The 20,558-nt window shown below is 42.0% G+C and overlaps 1 protein-coding gene across 7 annotated transcripts in view; it reads left to right on the forward strand.

The window, feature by feature from the left end:
- Nucleotides 1–2,538: 2,538 nt before the first annotated feature.
- Nucleotides 2,539–20,558, forward strand: part of CASK (calcium/calmodulin dependent serine protein kinase) — a 392,946-nt gene continuing 374,926 nt past the window's right edge. For all 7 annotated transcript variants that reach the window (XM_081222810.1, XM_081222812.1, XM_081222813.1 and 4 more), the window contains exon 1: nt 2,539–2,691. In XM_081222810.1, the coding sequence (XP_081078936.1) occupies nt 2,633–2,691 (59 nt within the window). In that variant the 5' untranslated portion in view covers nt 2,539–2,632. The remainder of the gene's footprint in view (nt 2,692–20,558) is intronic.

Below are 20,558 nucleotides of genomic sequence, written 5' to 3' on the forward strand. Positions count from 1 at the left end.
GACATCTCCACCCTGCTGCCCCTCAGTTCCACCTTCATCTTAGGTCTGACTACCCTCATGGGCACAAGACGTCTGCTGGCAGCAAATGAGGGTGCATACTCTTTATTCAAGGCCAGTGTGATGGTTGGGGGATGGGGTGGGGAGAAACAGTGTTTCACATCCATAGTGAGGGGAAAGTCCTGAGCTTTGAGCTGACTGGAAGACCTTGCACCATTCAAGGCCAGAGATCAGGGAATGCCAAATTAGGCCAATCATGGTGGCATACCCCACAGCTGTAAATGACAGAGTGGGACTGGCCGACCTCTAAGGCTCTTTCCAAATCGAAACCCGCTGTGATTCCATGAGCAGAATGCAAACCTATCTCTGTAGTCGTCTTTTTTATTCAACTTCATTTCTTTTGTTTTATCTTGTCATTGTCCTTTTCTACCTCTGAGCATAGGTCCCTGTGGAAGATAACAAACCCTAAAATGAAGTCGACAAGACTTCGCATAGCTCCGACTTAGACTGGGGAAAGGAAATGAAGCTGACAAGGTGAGGGTCGCTGTACACTTCAAGGCAGAATGGAGTAACACCTTATTCACTAGGTACCAGGTGGATATGCCAATTTGGAATGAGTGACTTGGAGCTGTGGGACCCCTCAATGGAGGCAATGTTTCCCGGGCTCTAAAGCTCCCTTCTCTCGAGAATGCACAAGCTCTTTGGAAAAGGAGGAAAACCTTCTCATACAATTACATTTTTCCTCTGATTTGCATTGTTTAAAAAAGGTCTAGTACTCAAATCTTTAACACTGGCAAATCTTTCAGCCTCTTAACGGAGTGGTCAAGGGTTTGCAGAAAACGTTTCTGAAGAGAAAATAGGCTGTCTCCACCCCCTCACACTCTTTGGTAAATACTATCTTTTTTCTTTCTTTCTCTTCTTCTTCTGTTTTAATTACCGTACTGAGAATTTTACCAGATGATTTCTAGAAGCTGATTTATGAACTAATCGGGCACTTCAGCTGTGCAGAGGAACAAAGACTTTTTTTTTTCTTTTTATTGGTCCTCAACTGAGGCATATACCTGTCTGATGGCGTTGGCTCATTCCGCACATGCTCAGTTGAACAGAAATCTTCATATTGAATACAACCTAACAGCGGCAACACCCATAACCTCACTCCCTGGCTGACCCTGTACCATCCACTCCCTGTAGTTGCATTTTTATCCTCACATGCCTAACATTCGTAGGGAGTAAAAGGAGCAGAGTGGGTAGTGGGAATTTGGGAGGGGGCAATATACAAAGGGGTTTAAAGTCTCTATGACCCTGCTTTCCTGACCTCTCTCTAGGCTGTCTCTATGGGGTGTAGGCGCTGGATAGATATTTGAATTTGGGGCAGAATGCGGGAGAAGCTGTCTCTGTAAATTGCCAATTGTTGTTGCACATCTTCCTGGGCAGTTTTTGTTTGGTCGTTTTCTTGTAGGTGGACAACACTTCATCCACAATCCTCGTTTTCATTAAAGAGTGACAGTGGCACTAAAAGCATCAGCCGCCTAGCAAGATCTGGAGTGACAACCTCGCCGCCTCTGTTCTTGCTTTCCCATTCATTAGGACCCTTTTCCAGCCTCCTCCCCCAGCAGAAACTGGGAAAGGCTTCTCGTGGTTACAAAAGGAGGGAGCGGCCGGGCTTCCGAGCCTCTCGCCTCAGAGAACCAAGGAAGCGCGTTCGGTCGCAAGCCTTTTGTCCCCGACCCCTTCCGCGGCTTGGTCGCGGGGGTGACGACCCCGCCCCGCCCCCGCCTAAGCAGATGCCGCCCGCGTGCCTCAGCCCCCCACCCCTTCTAGATTCCCGGCGCCCGCCGGTTTGCCGTGACGTGGCCCGCGGCGCGCGCATGCGCCGCTCTGCCCGGGCTCTTTCCCTGGGCCGCCGCCTCCCGACGGGCTGGAGTGGGCGGGGCCTGTGGTTCTGGAAGTCGTGCGGCCGGAGTGGGAGGAGGGCTCGTGTGCGAGAGGACGGTGCTCGGGGCTCGTGAGCTGGTCGGCGGCCGAGGCGGCGGAGGAGGAGCTGAAGGCGGCGGCCGCGGCTCCCGCCCGCACGGAGAGCCAGTCCCTCGAAGCCCCCTCCCACTCCCAGGCGGGCGGGCGGCGGCGGCAGAAGGAGGAGAAGGAGGAGGGAGCGTCTCTGCCGCCGCCACCTCCCTCCGCGGCGGTCTTCCCTCCATGGTCCTGCCGCGGCCCCCCCTGTAGCCCGAGCTGCCCCGCGCCGCGCCGGAGCCTGCCTCGACCGAGGGAGCGGTCGCGGCCTCGCGGCCCGCGCGGGCTGACGAGAGGAGAGCGAGGCGCCGCGCGGTCCCCGAGGATCCGCACGCCGGGCAGCGCGGCCCGAGCAGCGCGAGGAGCAGCGGGCGGGCGGGCGGCGCCGGGCCCGGGCCGCCCTCGCTCCAGCGCCCCGGCCCTGCCGCCCGCGCCGGGGCGGTCGCCCGCAGAGGAAGGCGCCGCAGTCTCCGGGCCTCGCCGCCCCGCTCGAGTGTCCTCGGCACCGAGGGCTCGCGGGTCCTGAGGGGAGGAGGCGAGCCAGGGGCCGGGCACTGAGCTCTTTGGCGCCCCCACCCCCCGTTTTCGGAGCCCTCCACGCTGCGGCCACTGTCCCCTCCGGACCATGGCCGACGACGACGTGCTGTTCGAGGATGTGTACGAGCTGTGCGAGGTGATCGGCAAGTGAGTCTCTACGCGAGGGAGCGGGAGTGTGGGAAAATGCATTTCAGTGATGCCTGGGTCCTCCCGCCCCCGCCCCCGCCCGGGGCCTGCCCCCTGCCCTGCCCTGCCCCCCTTCTCCCTCGTCCTCTTCACCCGGGAGTATTTATAGACGTGTACCTGAACCCCCCGCGGGGTGGGTGTCTGGGGGCTTCTCGGCGATCCGTGGAGGCCGACGAGCCGAGGTTGGCCACCCCATGAGGCGTGGGGCCGGCTGAAATCTGCTGTCGGCATTTTATCTGACGGTTGCACAGGGACGTGGCAGAGCCAATTTTATAGTTGCTTCCTGGGAACAGTTGGGCTTATTGTTACCTTGCGTGTACCACAGGCCATTAACGAAAAGAGCAGCTTGCATTTCCTTTGCTTCCGTGGAGAGAGAGAGAAAGAACGTCCAGGGTTTTAAATTGTGGGGTGTGTGTCTATTGTGCAGGGTATTAGATAGATGCCTTTGTGTTCACCCCATGCCCGGATTGGAGGGGGTCATTTAAGACGGGGTGCGTTCAGTTTCAGCAAATTTTTCACCTGGTGTAGACCAACGTGGAAAGAGTTGGGGGTTTCCGAATTTTTAATGCCTCGTTATGCAATGACTGTTAAATCAGTGTTCGAGGCTTCCCTCGACTGTTGTTGGGATGGTGCTTAGCGTGGTAGCGCCGTCTGCTTTGAGTCACCGGGCTGGTCCAGAATATAGAACTGACAGTCCAAATGCTCATCCTTTCATCTGTGTTGTATAATTACACCAGGGAAAAGCAGGGAATCAGATTAATCACAGTGCTGATTGAGAATTAAATCTGCAGTTCCTCATCTAATTGTCCATTTCTTAAATCTGTTTTGAATAGTTTCCTTTTCATTCTTGTCAAACAGTATTCCAAGTGCACAATCCTGCTAATTTGCTTGTGAGGGAAATGCTGGCGATCTGAAGTTGATTTCCTAGTTCAGCGTGTATTCTGTGGCTTTAGAAGTTGAGGAGATAAGATTTAAGAGAAATTTTTGCTTAGTTATTAAGGATTACTAGATAGCTACCATTGAAATATTTTGCCTCTTTTTGGAAGCGGTGCTTTATCGTCTATTTTAAGGTCCGCAGTTGGGAAATGATAGCAAGACCTTAGAGCAGTTGGCTCTATCTCTTTTAAGTTGTCTGCAGTACTGGATTTCAATTTGTTTAAGTGCTGATAACTTATTATTTTCCTTTCATGCTGAGGTATTACAGTGTCTCCTCACATGGTGAAATTGTGGGTAGAGCTTGCTACACACTTTCCTCAGACCCAGTTGATACAAGGACGTGTTACTCCTTGCCCCTATTGTTACATGACCAGCCTGTCTACTGGAAGAAGGATATCCAAATGCGCCCTGGTAAAGTGGTTGTGGAAGTGCTCTAAAGCAGAGTGGTCCAAAAAATATATAATGTGAGCCCCATATGTAATTTTATATATGTAAAATTTCCTAATAGCCACATTAAAAAGATTAAAAGCAAGTGGGTGCAATTAATTTTAATAAAATATTTTCTTTTACCCAGTAGATCCAGACTATTATCACTTCAACATGTGGTCAGTGTAGAAATCATTAGTGAGCTATTTTACATCGTTTCTTTCATACTCTTCAAAATCCAATGTGTATTTTACACTAACCACACATCTCAATTCTGACACTAAGCTAAACTTTCATCGTAAATACTTGTTCTGTATTTAAGTTTCATAAAATTTGCATTTGCAAAAGTAGATTCACATACCCAAGTTGTTCCAAACATACCTAAAAGTTTTCTAGTAACTGAATCAAGTATCTCTTTCTAAATTAAAATTAAATAAAATTAAAAATTCAGTTCCTCATTTGAATTAGCCACATTTCAAGTGCTCAGTAGCCACATGTGAATAGCACAGTTCTAGAGACAAATATGTCAAAAAAAGTCTCCTTGGTTTCTTCATTCTTGGCACCCAGTGAAGGTAAATTAGGTGTTTCCCCAAAGCCCCCAAATAATTATGTGTGTGTGTGCGCATGGGGGGAATGATGTTTGTTGTGTCTTAGTTATATTTGATTTAAATGAGCCAGCAAAGTCATAATCGGAAAATGTGAGATTAAAATGTTAATTCTGTTGTGATAACGGAAAATAGGCATCATTGAATCAATGTTAGTAACTAGTTCTGATTCCTTGAGGTCTGAAAGAATGATGATGTGACTCTCTGGATATCGAAAAGAAGTGGTCAGCATCACATTAGCACAGTCAGTATTCTGCTGACTTATAATTGATAGAATATTTTCAGGAAACGCCTCTGGTAGAACTAGATTCATCTCCTCTGTTGCTTCACAGCTGCATAAGGATGGGGAGCAAGCTAATTTTGAGGTGATAGTTCCTCTATGGCTACCTTAACTACTGTGAACATGAACTCTCATTCATATCCTACAAAATCTGACTTGGCCAGTGCCGCTTATAATATGTCATTCCGTGAAATAATGAATTCAAGGTAGCCTTTGTGGCAGAGAATGTAATGATAGTGTTCCTCACCCTGTGTAAAGGTTGAAGGTTTTCTCCGGTAAATTGTCTCAGCATATATTGATCTGGAAATTGAAATTCACTTGAGATTTTCTTGCAGCATCTCTGACAGCATGCATTTTAACTCAGAATTTGTTCAACTCTGGATTTAAACAGAAAGCCCTCACTTGTACCGAAAACCTTGTTGATTTCTATCCAAGTTCTCTGGAATTGTGATTTTTCTTTTATAACAAATTAGTATCACAAGTTGTTTTTGACCCCTAGGGCTTAACAGGTTTAAATTTTCACTGAAGTGCTTTAAAATGGATTTCACCTTTTTACCATCAGTTGACCACGCACTCACTCTCCTGCCTCACTACTTATCTACTCACTCACTCATCCATTAACTTACAGGGAATCGGGTGCCTGATCCATTATGAATATTGGGAGAATGCCATATCTTTTTTTAAAAATTTAAACTCTTTTCCCCTGTGCTTTTTATTTTTGAAAGTCTTACAAAGGGTCCTTGAATGCCTATTGTTTCCATGACATTTTCCCATGTAGCATCTTTCAAGAGACTGAAACAAACCTGCAATGCTGTCATTGTCCCAAAACTTCTTGCCTTAGCAAATGTAGCAATTACTGGAAAGGAAAGGTATTATGCAAATACAGGCAATCAGCTAATTTTTATGGTCGTAAGCATTTACTGTATCTTTTGCAAATTGATGGTTTTATAGGCAAGTGCATAATCAGTAATATTACATGAAGGAAATTTTAAAATGATTCATCCAAATTAAAACATAAAAATGCCTACCTTCATGGTACAGTGGTTTCTGTGAAAGAGAATAGCAAAATGTACACTTTACGCCTTGTGTAGGCTGAATATTTGCCTCAGTATTTAGTAACCTGTAACTTCTGACTTTCCTGCTTTGGTAGGACATAAACTAAAATTGGAATGATGCAGCATGACCCCTGCTCAAGGATGACATGCAAGTTTGTGAGGCATGCTGTATTTGCTTACACCTCAAGAGCACTTATCATATTTAATTACAGTTACTTATTTATGGGTCTCTCTACCTAGCTAACAGGGAGCTTCTTGAGGGCAGGGAATATATCTTACACATCTTTCTCTTAACACAGTGCCTGCAATGTAACAGTTGCTCATTAGCTATGGAGTGAATTGAGTAGTTTTAATAAAATCTCATTAAAAGGCAAAAAGCATGTTTATCAACCTCAGAGCAATTATTGTCCCAAAAGGCTGTATTAAAGTAGTGGTTCTCCACCTGGCTGCATATTAGAATCACCAGGGGAGCTTTTAAAAAGATCAATTCAAGGGGCTTGTGTCAGAGCAATGAAATCAGAGTCTCTGGAAGTGGGTCCTGGTCATTGGTATTTTTTTTTTTAACGCTCTCTAAGTGATTCTCATGTGCAGCTATGATTGAGAGTCATTGGTTTAAAACTTAGGTTGTGTATGTAATATTTTGGGACTGGCTTTTCAGACGCTTACGGTTTTTAAAAACTAGAATAAATGTTTTGGGGGAAGTATTGAAGCCAAAAGACCAAGACGTGGATTTTTTTTTCTCTACATTGTGTTCCTGAGCCTTATTGTATGAGAATTTTGTTTCAGCCTATGTTTGGCTTTGATTTTTTTGGGTCTTTTAAGATTCACATTAATTTATGACACTCACCTAATGCTAATATGGTGATTGTCTGATGACAATGAGAACAAGGATTGCTTCAATAACAGTTGATGATGGCTATCTACTATAATGACTTAATTTAATATTAAGAAATCTATCAGTTTAGTATGGATTGTGTTTGGACATACACTCTATTAAAAGGGTATAGTTAAGTTGCTTATATACTTTAAATCTCATACTTGCAATTCCAATAATGCTGTTTGCCAGAGAATTGAGTTAAATGCAGCCTTTATGTAAATACCAGATTAATAATATGTAAAATATATAATTTAGCATAGGGAAAAATTCAGCTTTGCTAATTTGTCCTAATTACTGTGGCTTTCACATATATTGATTTGCCCAGTGATTTGGGTTTCTAGTACCACAGTGGGGAGTGTTACGTCATGTTGGAACACCTTCCCTGGGAATTTTAGGTAGACGTGGTAGGTAAACGAGTTTTTTTTTTTTTTTTTTTGCGGTACGCGGGCCTCTCACTGCTGTGGTCTCTCCCGTTGCGGAGCACAGGCTCTGGACGCGCAGGCTCAGCGGCCATGGCTCACGGGCCCAGCCGCTCCGCGGCATGTGGGATCTTCCCGGACCGGGGCACGAACCCATGTCCCAGGGTCCCTGCGCCACCAGGGAAGCCCCAGGTAAACGAGTTTTTAATGTTAGGAAAAGGTCAAGTGTGAGCCTGAAGTAACCAAGATTTTTCCAGAAATGAGTATATGTTCCACGAAAGAAGTGCTTGATCAGAGTGACAGTCATGTAACAAGGGAAAAGAAACACAATCACCAGCTAAAGTGCTGGTGCCCCAGGAAGATCCAAGCTGTGGGGCAGGCCTTACTGGGAGGAGGTAAGCAGTGTTGATTCCTGTTGATGGAGTTTGATTCTGGGACCACTTTGGAGGGAACTGAGCCACTCAGTTGCTTTTCTGCCTGTGCACAACCTTCTCAGAGTATCTTCACGTCCGCTTTTTACAGACTGCGTTAGGACTTGGAGTTCCTAAAGTGTGGTTTGCACGTTGTCTTCATAATGCTTCCTGTGATTCCCTTACCTTCCATGACTGACATGTTCTATAGCCTTGACACATGCAGTTCACCCCTTTCCATTTTCCCCTTGTATCTGCAATAGTTTCACCTGCCATACTGCATCTCTCTAATGTCCCTTGTGTTTTTGGGTATTTCCTTTAAATTGAAAATTCTTTCAACCATCTTCAGTTACAGCTCTACTCAATAAATTAAAGAAGCAAGTGTACCTCACTTTTTGAGATTGTCCTTGAATTATTGCATTTTTGTAAATGTTTTCACATTTTAAATGTGGCAGAAGCAGTTTAAAGGAACTTTGACATAGATTGTCCACAAGTAAAAAAAAAATCTTTTATAACTTAACATGCCTACTTCGTAAGGGAAGTTGCCATTTATGCCTTCTAATATTAGGCATTTTACATATGTTATCTCCTTTCATTGTTCCCATTTTACAGAAAACACTGAGATTCAGAGGGAGGTGAGTAACTTGCCCAAGATCACATGGGAATCCTACCAGTTCTAAAGTTCGTTCATTTCATGCTGCATTCTGCTGTTGATTCCAGTTGTGAAAATGCTGCAGTGAGTTTCCTTAAAATAAGGCGTATGTCTTCATTTTCAGAGTTTATTTACTGCAAAAATTTTTTTCTTGGCCGTGCCACACGGCTTGCGGGATCTTAGTTCCCTGACCAGCAATTGAACTCGGGCACCCTGCAGTGGAAGCGTGGAGTCCTAACCACTGGACTGCCGGGGAATTCCCTATTTACTGCAAATTTTAATTGTTCGACTTTCTGGTTAAATTTCTTACCTCTTCAGTAGAGGTTCCATACTACGGTTCATTTTCTCATCTATTGTGTTCTTTTTGTCTTTCTCTCTAATGAAATACCAGTGTTTGCCACCAAACTGATAAGTTTATGCATGGAAATGTAGAATCTTGACCATCCATCCGAACTATAATTTATTTTGGAACTTTCTCCACCCCTTTTACTCTCCAGCTTTTCCCTTCCGATTCCCCTACCCCAACAGACAGAATAGTTGATTTATTACTCCTAACTTGCCAAACTAAAAGTAATGAGGTTTCAGAGATAGGTGTTTGTTGGGAGTGGGGTGGGGTTGTTTCCACAGGGCAGTTATTCCTATATCCTGTGATAAAAATACTGAAATTGTTTTCTCTGACTCTGAAAACTGTATACTGAACCACAGCTGCTGAGTGGTGAGCGTCTCAGCTGTCTGCCAACACTGCACACCTAAGTAATCAAGTGACTGAGTTACTGCTGCAGAGCAGGTACCTAACCATAGCCACAAGCTGATGGGGTGTACAGCTCTCACATTTTTGGTTTTATTTTTTAGTTGCATCTGAGAGTGCATATTCTAAACCATCAAATATGACATTGGATTTATACTACAGGGTTCAAGGTGGTAAAGGACCTGCTTTCCTTTCTCTCCCAGAGTCACCCATTTATCTGGGTATCCCATCTTTCAACTGAGTAAAATGTAATTACCCTGATGGCCAGTCCCTTGGTATCTGTGAGGGGATTGGTTTTAGGATCCCTCTCCCCCGCACACAGTAATACCAAAATCCGTGGATGCTCAAGTCCCTTATATATAATGGCATAGTATTTGCATGTAACTAATGCACATCCTCTCTTATACTTTTAAGTCATCTCTGGATTACTTATAATACCTAATACAGTGTAAATTCTATGTAAGTAGATGCCGAGAGGCAAATTCAAGTTTTGCTTTTTGGAACTTTCTGGAATTTTTTTTCGAATATTTTCAATCCACAGTTGGTTGAATATGCGAATACAGAACCCGGTGGAGGGCCGACTGTGTTATGCTATGATTGGTTATAGAGCCCAAATCAGCATAAGAGAGTCTCTCTTTGACTTTCTATACTGGGAAGATTTCGCTTCTGAAGCTAGTTTTGACTTAAAGTTCATATATGTTTCCAATTTTGAGATTTAATAATATTCCATTACTTTAACAAATTAATTAACTAGTTTTTATAAAATTATAAAATGAATTTTTTTTTTTTTTTTGGTGTCACATGGGCCTCCCAATGCTGTGGCCTCTCCCGCTGCGGAGCACAGGCTCCGGACGCGCAGGCTCAGCGGCCATGGCTCACAGGCCCAGCCGCTCCACGGCACGTGGGATCCTTCCGGACCGGGGCACGAACCCGCGCCCCCTACATTGGCAGGCGGACTCTCAACCACTGCGCCACCAGGGAAGCCCCTATAAAATGAATTTTAAAATATAGATGATGCAAAGGTAAATAGTGAATCTCTCTCCTTTCTCCCACCATCCATAGCTCTGTTCTCCAGAGGTAACCATTGTCCAGTTTTTGTACAACCTTTCTGGAAGTTTTTTGTTAAAAAAAACCTGAAATACTCATTTTACATTGAGAGTGGTGTATCTGATGGCCTTTCCATATCCATCTATATATCTGTCTAACTCTGTCTCCCCTTAGCCTGCTGCCTAGTATTCCATGATATGGATTGGTACTTTGTCTTTGAATTGAGTGCAGACCATTTCTAAGTGATCATTGCTGGAAATATACGGGTGGAGTTTGGGGGAGAGGTCTGGAATGATAGTGAATATTTGGGAATCAACTGTGTGGAAGTTAAACTATGAATGAATGAGTTCTTGGGGGTTGATGGAGCTCGGGGGGGAGGTGTTGTGGTTTGGAGTATAACTCACAGAGTTAGAAGAATCGGGATAGCTGGACATCACAGAAGTCTCGAGGTTGGGCAGATCAATAATGTAAAATGCCAGCACACTGATTGAGGACCAAGAAAAGGCTTATCTATAACAGAGGCAATTTAAAGCATCTATCAAAATGAATATAATGTTTAATATTCCATCGTGGTGTGACTAAAAAGCGAGATTCTGGCTTCATTTCTGTGGATGTTGGTAATATTATACTGTCTCTCTGTGAATCTATCTCAACACCAACATATTTAGGGTTAAAAAAAAGTACATTTTTTTTCACTAGAATTGTGTTTTGCAGATTCTGATGGCTGGCTTTTAGGTAAAACCATTTGGTTTTCCTAAAATTAGGTCTTTTTGATTCCCAAGCTTGGTGCATAACTTTCAATTAAATGGATACCTTTAATGAAATACAGTAAATTTTAGATACTTTTAAGTTCTTGATATTTGTCAAACCATTGTTCTTTTATTAAATCCTTCACCTATAGGGAACTGAATTCTTCCTTGCCTCAAGGTTTCTGATCCCAGTTGGATAATTGTAGTACTCTCCTCCCCTTTTACATCCCTCTTCCCTCCATCCCCGCCCCCGACAGCTAAATTTGTTCATTGGCTTTTTTTAGTTGTCCACATCCACTCACAATAAGAAACAATTATTTTGTCGCACTTAAGCCAGTTTCTTTGTATCTAAGTGCATATTATTTCATTTCAACTTCTTGTATTCTGTTACACATTTTCTTTTTTATTTCTTTTGATATACTTTTTTTTTTTTTTTGCGTTACGCGGGCCTCTCACTGTTGTGGCCTCTCCTGCTGCAGAGCACAGGCTCCGGACGCGCAGGCTCAGCGGCCATGGCTCACGGGCCCAGCCGCTCCGCGGCATGTGGGATCTTCCCGGACCGGGGCACGAACCTGTGTCCCCTGCATCGGCAGGTGGACTCTCAACCACTGCGCCACCAGGGAGGCCCTCTTTTGATATACTTTGTTTAACTTTGTTATCTTTGTTTTGAATCATTTACATTTAGGAATGATGATTGTGTTCTCTCTCTCTCTCTCTGTAGTTTAATAATATCCAAAATATACTATGTTGAATCTGTATTCGGCTTGGTACCTACTTTCCCCCAAGCATATGGATCCACAGTGCTTTGTAGCTTGTAAGGCAGTCCCCTAAGATCTGATCTGGTAACCTTTGGGTACATTGTCACCATTTTCTCCTTATTTATAGAAGGAATGAAGATGGCTGCTTCATGAGCCATTTGCATGGATTAGTGATTGTGAAGTGCAGCATAAGTATTTTTTATTTCTAGAATGTCTCTGAGATACTCAAATTACTTTTGGCAGCTATGTAGATAAGTTTCAACAATTTCCAAATGTGCACTTTCTCAATGCTAAACACAGGCTCTATTACATAAATAATATGGTGAAATGAACATTCTTTTCTACCATGTGTGTAAAACTGTTAGTGGTGCTAATTAACATTCATTCATTTTTTCAGTTATGCATTCATTTCTAGCTGTGTGAGCCTGGGCAAGTTAGTTAACCTCTCTGAGCCTCAGTTTCTTTATATGTAAAATGGTTGTGATAGCATATACCTTGCAGGGGGCTTGTGCGGATTGAATAACATGGTATATGTAAAATGTCTAAAGGTTGTTATTTAAATTGCCATTATCATTATTATTCACCAAATACCCTAGTTCTCTGGCTTCAAGGACCCCTCGGTCCATGAGAGAATTTGACAAACAGTTAAAGCCTATTCTAACTAGACTTAAGTCCTGTTAAGGTCAGGGTCGCATCTGACTGGTTCATCTAGTATCCTCAGCATAAGTCGGCAACTGACACATAGTAAGTACTCAGTCAGGAGTTGAAGGAGAGTGTGTTAAGTGAGCAATCCAGAGACTGTGACCACCTAGTAGGAGAAGGAAGTTGGGGAAATCTTTACAGAGGAGGTAGGGCTGAATGATGTCAAGCTTCCTAGGTAACTTATTTAATCTTTTCAGGCCTGTCTCGTTTAGAAAAAGGAGTAGAGGAATACAGGTAGGGAAAATAAAAGAAATCTTAAAGTTGTTGAAAATGTTCACCCTAGTTTATTTTTTAAATTAATAATCCTTATTCTTTAGAGCAGTTTTAGGTTCACAGCTCCTATTTTAGTTTCAGTGACACAGGTAACATAAAAAATTCAAACAGTAAGTATAAAGCTAAAGTTTTCAGGGACAACTTTAGGAATTTGTTGTTCTCAGATCCTATGGTTTGAGTGCTCATTACGTGCTGGACATGGTGTTAAATTCTTTATATTTTTCTAATTTAACTTTGGCCACAGACCTTCCTTTTGAGGCAATCACCCCCCTCCCCATTTTACAGATGAGAAAACTGAGGAATAAGGAGATTAGTAACTTGCCCTGGGCAAAGTGGCAATAATAGTGGCAATGTGGGGATTTGCACCTGAGTATACATGGTCTAAGTGCCTGCTCTTCGGTACTGTTACACTGCTTGTCATTTAGTATAAGCAGAGACTGGTTGTCTTTTAAGAGATATTCCTACATATAACACTCTAATATTCTGATTTTAGATGTTTTAGCAGATTAATAGAACGCCTTGTTTTGGATACCACCTTTTTGAGATATAATTCACACACCATACAGTTCACCCGTTTAAAGTGTACAATTCAGTGGTTTTTAGTATATTCACAGGGTTGTGCATGGTGACCATAATAAATTTTTGAACATTCTCATCACCCCCGAAAGAAACCCTGTATACTTTAACTCTTACTCCCCATCCTTCCCTACCCCAGGTAATGACTAATCTACTTTCTGTCTCCGCAGATGTACCTATTCTGGACATTTCATGCAAATGGAGTCATACAACATGTCTTTTGTGACTGACTTCTTTTTCTAAGCATAATATTTTCAAGGTTCATCCAGGTTGTAGATGTATCAGCACTTCATTCCTTTTTTAAGGCCCAATAATATCCTATTGTGTGGCTAGACCACATTTGTTGATCCATTTGTCAATTGATGGGCCATTTGGGTGGTTTACACCTTTTGGCTATTATAATTAATCCTGCTATGGACATTCATGTACAAGTTTTGTTTTTATTTCTCTTGGGTTTATACTTAGGAGTGGAATTGCTGGGTCAAATGGTAACTCTCTTTGACTTTTTGAGGAATGCCAAACTGTTTTCTAAAGTGTCTGTACCATTTTACATTCCCACCAGCAGTCTATGAGGGTTAGAATGCTTTTTTAAAAAATTAATTAAATTATTTGTTTTTATTTTTGGCTGTATTGGGTCTTCGTTGCTGCTTGCAGGCTTTCTCCAGTTGTGGCGAGTGGGGGCTACTCTTTGTTGTGGTGCGTGGGTTTCCCATTGCGGTGCCTTCTCTTGTTGCGGAGCATGGGCTCTAGGTGTGAGGGCTTCAGTAGTTGTAGCTCGCGGGCCCTAGAGCGCAGGCTCCGCAGTTGTGGTGCACGGGCCTAGCTGCTCTGCAGCACGTGGGATCCTCCCGGACGAGGGTTCGAACCCGTGTCTCCTGCATTGGCAGGTGGAGTCTTAACCACTGCACCATCAGGGAAGCCCGGTTAGATGCTTTTTAATCAGGGGAGTACTGTCACAGCTTGCCTACAGAGTCTGTTCTACACACTGTGACATAAAGCAAATTTTATGGGTTGTTGGTCAACCTTTTATCTCACAGACATATTTATACTGATTTTCAACAGTTTTAGATGTTGTAGAACAAGGGTTGGCAAACTATCTGTAAACTACCAGATAGTAAATATTTTAGGCTTGACGAGCCACACATCTGTCACAGCTACTCAACTCTGCCGTTGTAGTGTGAAGACAACCATGTGAAAACAAATGTATGGCTGAGTTCCAATAAAACTTTATTTACAAAAATAGGTGGTGGGCTAGATTTGGCCCTTGGGCTGTAGTTTGCTGATCCTGTTGTAGATTAAAAATGAAACTGGAGCTGACTGTCCAGTTCCCATTCTTGTTTACCCTCAAGGTTGGGTGGTTCTTTCAGTGGTCTCAGTAACCCCATAGTAGGTAGATTGTTTCTACCAAAATATAAAGAAATTAAGACTGGTCCACCGAACTGTTTTCACTGTTAAATGGGGAAGTACTGTACATTTAGGGTTTTTTTGTTTGTTTGTTTGTTTTGTTTGTTTTTACTGCTTTTGGATTCTCTTTTTGATCCTTGGTTAAAGGGGAAGAAACCCATTAAAATTCTTCTAAGATTGTCTGACTGGAGGCAGTATAAATGTGGAGTGCCTGAAAAATGTTTCCTTCATTCTTGCTTATTGCCTGTAGAATGGATGAAAGCAGAGTTGAGAACATACTAGAAATTGTCAGAAATGGAAGATTTTTTCAAAATATTAGCTTCAATAAAGTTAGGGGAAACATCAGTAGCTAAATCTCCATCCCTAATTGGAAAGTTGTGATGTGCCATCTATGTATATTTTATGACTTCACCAAGAGCCCTTGCTAGAGTTATTATTTGGGATTAGGGTGTGTAGTGTAAATAAAACTTCAAATTCTGTTTTGTGTCTGAAATTCATTTCACTCGATACATTTTGTGGTAGTAAACATACACTATTTAGAGTGCTTTGTGGCTTAAAAAAACTGTCATTGCCTCTTATGTACATAGGAAAGATAGCATTCTTTGAGCTTATAGATTTACATAATTTGTTTGCAAGACTGGTCTGATTTTGCCGTGTTGAGAAAAGCTCCAAAGATTATGTTAAAAGAGGGAATTTTGTATCAGCTTTTGTCTTTGCATTTGGATATATGAAAGGTGAATTAACTGTTCATAATGTGAAATTTCAAAACTGAGACGAGGAGAATCCCAGAATATATATTTAGGAAACAGCCATATATAGGATTTATGGATATTATAGTGTTCTTTTATGTAACTTCCCCAAATTTTATTAAGGCAGCAGTGTCCAACTCTTAAACACAAGCAAAATGAGGTGGAAGGATTCTAAAGTTGTAGTCGCCGATACGATTGGGCACTGAATCCAAATTACCTACATTTACAGAACAGCATTTCATCTACTAGATCATGTTACATTGTCAAGTGGAAGAATGATCATGTTGGAATCTATTTAGACCACTTACTTTGATGAAAATACTTCTGAGGTTGGCTTCAGAGGACAGTAAAAGGCATCTCTTCCTATGATAATCTGTGGACAGTATTACTTATATTACGTTATTTAGGTTAGAAGTTTTTGCTGAATTCCATCTGAGCCATTAGTTCAGAAGCAGAATGGTGAGCTTTTATTTATGTAGAATCTTTACTGGTCTTCTTAGGCTTAATATTGTCTTAACTGGATTTTTGTCCCAGCAGTAATATCTGGCATTGAATTTGAGATTATCTTTAATATTTTTTTCTTTAGTCACTTGTAAAATAGATACTTGTAAAACAAATAAGAAGGCGTTTTCACTAAGGACTTTCTTTAATTATATTTCATGTAAATTAAAAAAAATTGTTACGGGAATATTCAGATCACAGGTTAAAGTGAGAATGTAATTATCTCACATTATAATCAACATATGTAATACTTTTAAAAGCATGCTAATAAGAATGGAAAAAAACGTCTACTGACCATACGTATTGTAGATTATATTTCTTTCCTTTTTTCTTTCTTTTTTAAAAACATTTCCCTCTTAAAATGGATGTAAAAATGATTTGTGTAAATATCTATTCAAATGAATACATTATCACTGTTGCAGAAGGAGCCTGGGAATCTGGAGAGGGAGATTCTAGGCTTGCTGCTCTACTTTTTGGATTATCTCCATTAATAGTATTTCTCCCATTGCTGAGTGTTTCTGTTGTACTGCTGGGAAGGGATCACTACACTTCCCTAATCTGTGACCCACTTGCACTAAAGGTAGAGCGTGCTTTAAATTGCCATCTGATTAAAGTTCAGGCTTCTTGGTTAGACTTGCCTGGATGGCTTCAGCATTAGCCCCATGAATGTGAATATGGACTTGAAGATCTTATTAGAATGATATTTTTCCCTATGAAGACACATTCATAGACATAGTCCTGGAAAGACATGTACAAGTTGGATTTGATTAGTGCAGTTTAAAACTTACTAGGAAAAATAGTATTTTAAGGAAAAAATTTTAATTGTGACAAATCAGCATTTGGTTTGTTTTCCTCAGTTTCTTCATCTTGTAAAAGAAGGTTAGTAAAGGCTATATTATCTACCTCATTTGATCCTTATGAACATAAAATGACAAAATTCTTCAAAAGCCTTAAACTACCTTACATGTATTATTTTGAAATGAGGCACTTCTAATTAGAAATGGGCTTTGTCAAATATTTTTTGATTTTGCAAGAGTCATTTACTGTTGTCTTTAAAACTGATTTTATTTTCTTGTTTGATTTCTAGAGCTTAATACTTCTCAAATCTTTATAGGACTTGGAACGTGTTGGGTGAAAAATGTTGAATAAAGAGATTTGAGGAAGAATTGTGTGTATTTTACTGATGGGGTAATGTTTACACTGAAGTCAAAGTGAAGAAAAAAATCCTGACTAGTGTGTTTCCCCTTGCTTTTCTTTAAATTACTTAATTTTATTTGAGCTTTGAAGTTTGGAACTTACTACAAGTGACAAATTTTTGTGGCCAATCTGGTGTGAACTTCAGCAGCTACTTAAAATGTTGAACTCCCTGTTTAGTAGTGAGGTCTACAGCAGTGGTTCTCAAAGTGTGGACCTCACCCTGACCAGCAAAAGCAGTATCACGTGGGAATTTGTTAGAAGTGCAGATTCTCAGGCCCCAGCCGTATAGATCAGAAACTCTGGGGGTGGGGCCCAGCAATCTCCATTTTAACAGTTCTCCAAGGGATTCTGAGGCCCACTAAAGTTAGAGAACCATTGATTTAGAACTCTAGATCAGAGCTCAATAAACTATGGCCCGTGGGCCAAATCGGCCCACTGCCTGCTTTTGTAAATAAAGTTTTTCTGGAATACAGCCACACTCATTCATGTAAATAATGTCTGTGGGGCTTCCCTGGTGGCTCAGTGGTTGAGAGTCTGCCTGCCGATGCAGGGGACACGGGTTCGTGCCCCGGTCTGGGAAGATCCCACATGCCACGGAGCGGCTGGGCCCGTGAGCCATGGCCGCTGGGCCTGCGCGTCTGGAGCCTGTGGTCCGCAACGGGAGAGGCCACAACAGTGAGAGGCCCGTGTACCGCAAAAAAAATAATAATAATAATAACAATGTCTGTGGCTGCTTTCACACTACAAGGGCAGAGTTGAGTAGTTGTAGCAGAGACCATATGGTCTGCAAAGCCTAAAATATTTACTTTCTGGCCTTTACCACAAAAAGTTTGCTGATCCCTGCCTAAGTTGAAGCCTTAGTCGTACTGTTTTCTTGCCCATAACACTGAACTACAAATATCTGAAATCAATAGGCAAACAGCTATTTTTTTGGCCTTTACACCTGACCCTATTATTTCTATAAACCCATTGCTCTCTGATACCAAATTATTACTCAGTGACTAGAGACTTGTGAATGAAAATAATATACTACTGTGCCCTTTCCTTCTATGTTTGGTAATAGTGGTAGCCTGTTTAACAATTCTGTGACATTTCCTCACTGATTTTGCACTGGTATGTCCTTGGTTTTGCTGTACTCTAGTGTAACCTAACTTAATTATCTACTATAGTCTTCATTTCTCCCAATTCTTGCTGCCTTTTTATTTCCCCAAGAGAAAACCCACTTTGTGACTGCTAAGTTTAGGAATTCATGGGAGCTGTTTGGTGTACTCTAAGCCACTGAAATAGCACCATCCCATCTGGAAAATTTTTATCCTTGGCCTGGAGTGCTTTAGTCACTTGTACCTCACAAGGATGTTTATGAGCACATAGATAATGAATACTGTGGGTAATCTTAGGATGTTTACTGGGTGAGTTTTCATTAGTCTTCCCATAACCAGTAATGGCTATTTCTATCCTTAGTTGGACTATCATAATGCACCCTCAGTATTCTTTTGTACTTACTCTCAGGCTTTAAGGTAATTGGTGGTCAGTGTCATATAAAATACAAGAACTGAATTTCAGTGTTGTTCTTATTGATGCACTTGGAATCTTTCTCGCTACCCACACCACCGAAGGAAGTGAAAAAAGGGGGAGGGGCCTTCTCCCAGTCTCCATTAGTTCTTTTAGTAAGATCAGGCAAAAGTGTTTTTGCAGCTGTGACTCCCTGGTTGTACATGACTGATGTTTTAAGTCAGGAAACATGAGTTGGCTGAATGATTCTGAGCTATATTATTGGTGAGTTTCTTGGGTCCGTAATTTCTTTCAGTCAACTTGGGTTGACTACTTTGGTAGGGGATGCTGGGTAAGACATAGGGAATAGTGAGCTTGAGACTGGAAATGATTGAGTTAGACCTTTCATTTAGGCTTTCCCATTCAAGTTAATTCATACCTTTTGCCCTGCTTACTCATCGCGGAGGTGAGGTACAAGGAGAGAGGGTCAGGCAACGGCCAGCCCTCAGAGTGTGGCTACTTAGGTCTATTGTCAAAAGCAACCCATGTACAGGAGAACTTGAGCTTTACTGTTTTGTACAATGTAGTGTGGAAATGCAGTGTCTTAAAACCTAAATTGTTATTTATAGCGATGAATAAAATGTGAACTCTTTAAACGGGGGCAGTGTTCTGCAGCCTAATTGTCCCAGTCAGCACAATAGCCACCCACACGAATCTTCTGAACAACCTCATCATTTCTGTTTTATCTACCTGAAATAGGGGTCAGGGGTGGGTGGTGATGAAAGCTTGGGAAATCACGCCACACTTTAGGCAGGAGAAGTGCTCTGGTGACTCCGGCTGTGTTGTTCTCCCTTGGTGTGCATAAGAGTCTCGGACAGCCCTGCAGAGCTGAAGGTAAGCTTTAATAATTCCTTTTGTTCATTGGCAGCTGGCCGTGCTTGGGAGCTGGGTGCTACTTCCCTAGAAGCCACTGCCGTAGTTCTGCCAAATGTGTGGATTTTAAGCCATTTGAAAGGCTATAATGTTCAGACTCAGAATTTCTTAGTAGGCAGAGAGTGTCATTTAAGGGTACTTATGCTGCAGGGATAAGGTTCATTATGAAATAGACACTGCAACAAGGCCTCCATGTGACATAAACTTATTGAAGCTTATGTACTTTTAAAACCATATATTTCTTTAATATATCTTTTAAGCTTCATTAGGTCAGGATTCACGGCTGTCATAGCCAGTGCTGTATCTCTACACCTAGGACAGCATGTTCATTATATAGTTGTTGAACCAATTCAAAGAAGGGGAGGACGTAGCCGAGCACATTAGAAAAGATAAAATCTGACCCATAATGCACGAAGTCAGGAGTTCAGATTTTCATTTAGTGCTAATATTTTGCTGCTTCAAAAACCATCTAATTCTCATAATGTCCCTTTGGGATAGGTTAGCAGATAGAGAATTGTACAGTATATATCATTATGCTGAACATAATGATGGAATCCTGAATAACACTTAGCTTCCCTATTGAGAACTGTCAGGTCGTTGTTATAATTAAACTAGATGAAGAAAAGACATTTCTAAGGTTGAAATGGAATGGAGAATTTTATGGTGAGTAAAATTACTAATACTTGCTTACCTGATCTGTCTAAAACTGCTTCCTCATTTGTAAAATGGATACAGTAGAATCTACCTGATAGGATTGTTTTAACGACTAAATGAGACAGTGGGTATAAAGCACAGTTCCTGGCACCTTGCAAGTGCTCAATAAATATGAGTTGCTTTCATCATCAACAGTAAGTTTTGAGAGCCAGGCTCTGTGCCAAGTACATCCTCCTTCCAGGTATTGCACCAATTTCCCTTTCCTCCCTCTTTGCTGCCTCACTCCTTTCCATCTGGGGCATCCAGGTTGAGGTATGAAGCTGGGACTGAACTTCAGTCACCTAGGCAGTCCCACCTGACTTTGAGCAAAGGTAAGGGACCAGATG

This window comes from Mesoplodon bidens (genome assembly GCF_964165515.1).
Source record: "Mesoplodon bidens genome assembly, chromosome: X".
Lineage (NCBI taxonomy): Eukaryota > Metazoa > Chordata > Mammalia > Artiodactyla > Ziphiidae > Mesoplodon > Mesoplodon bidens.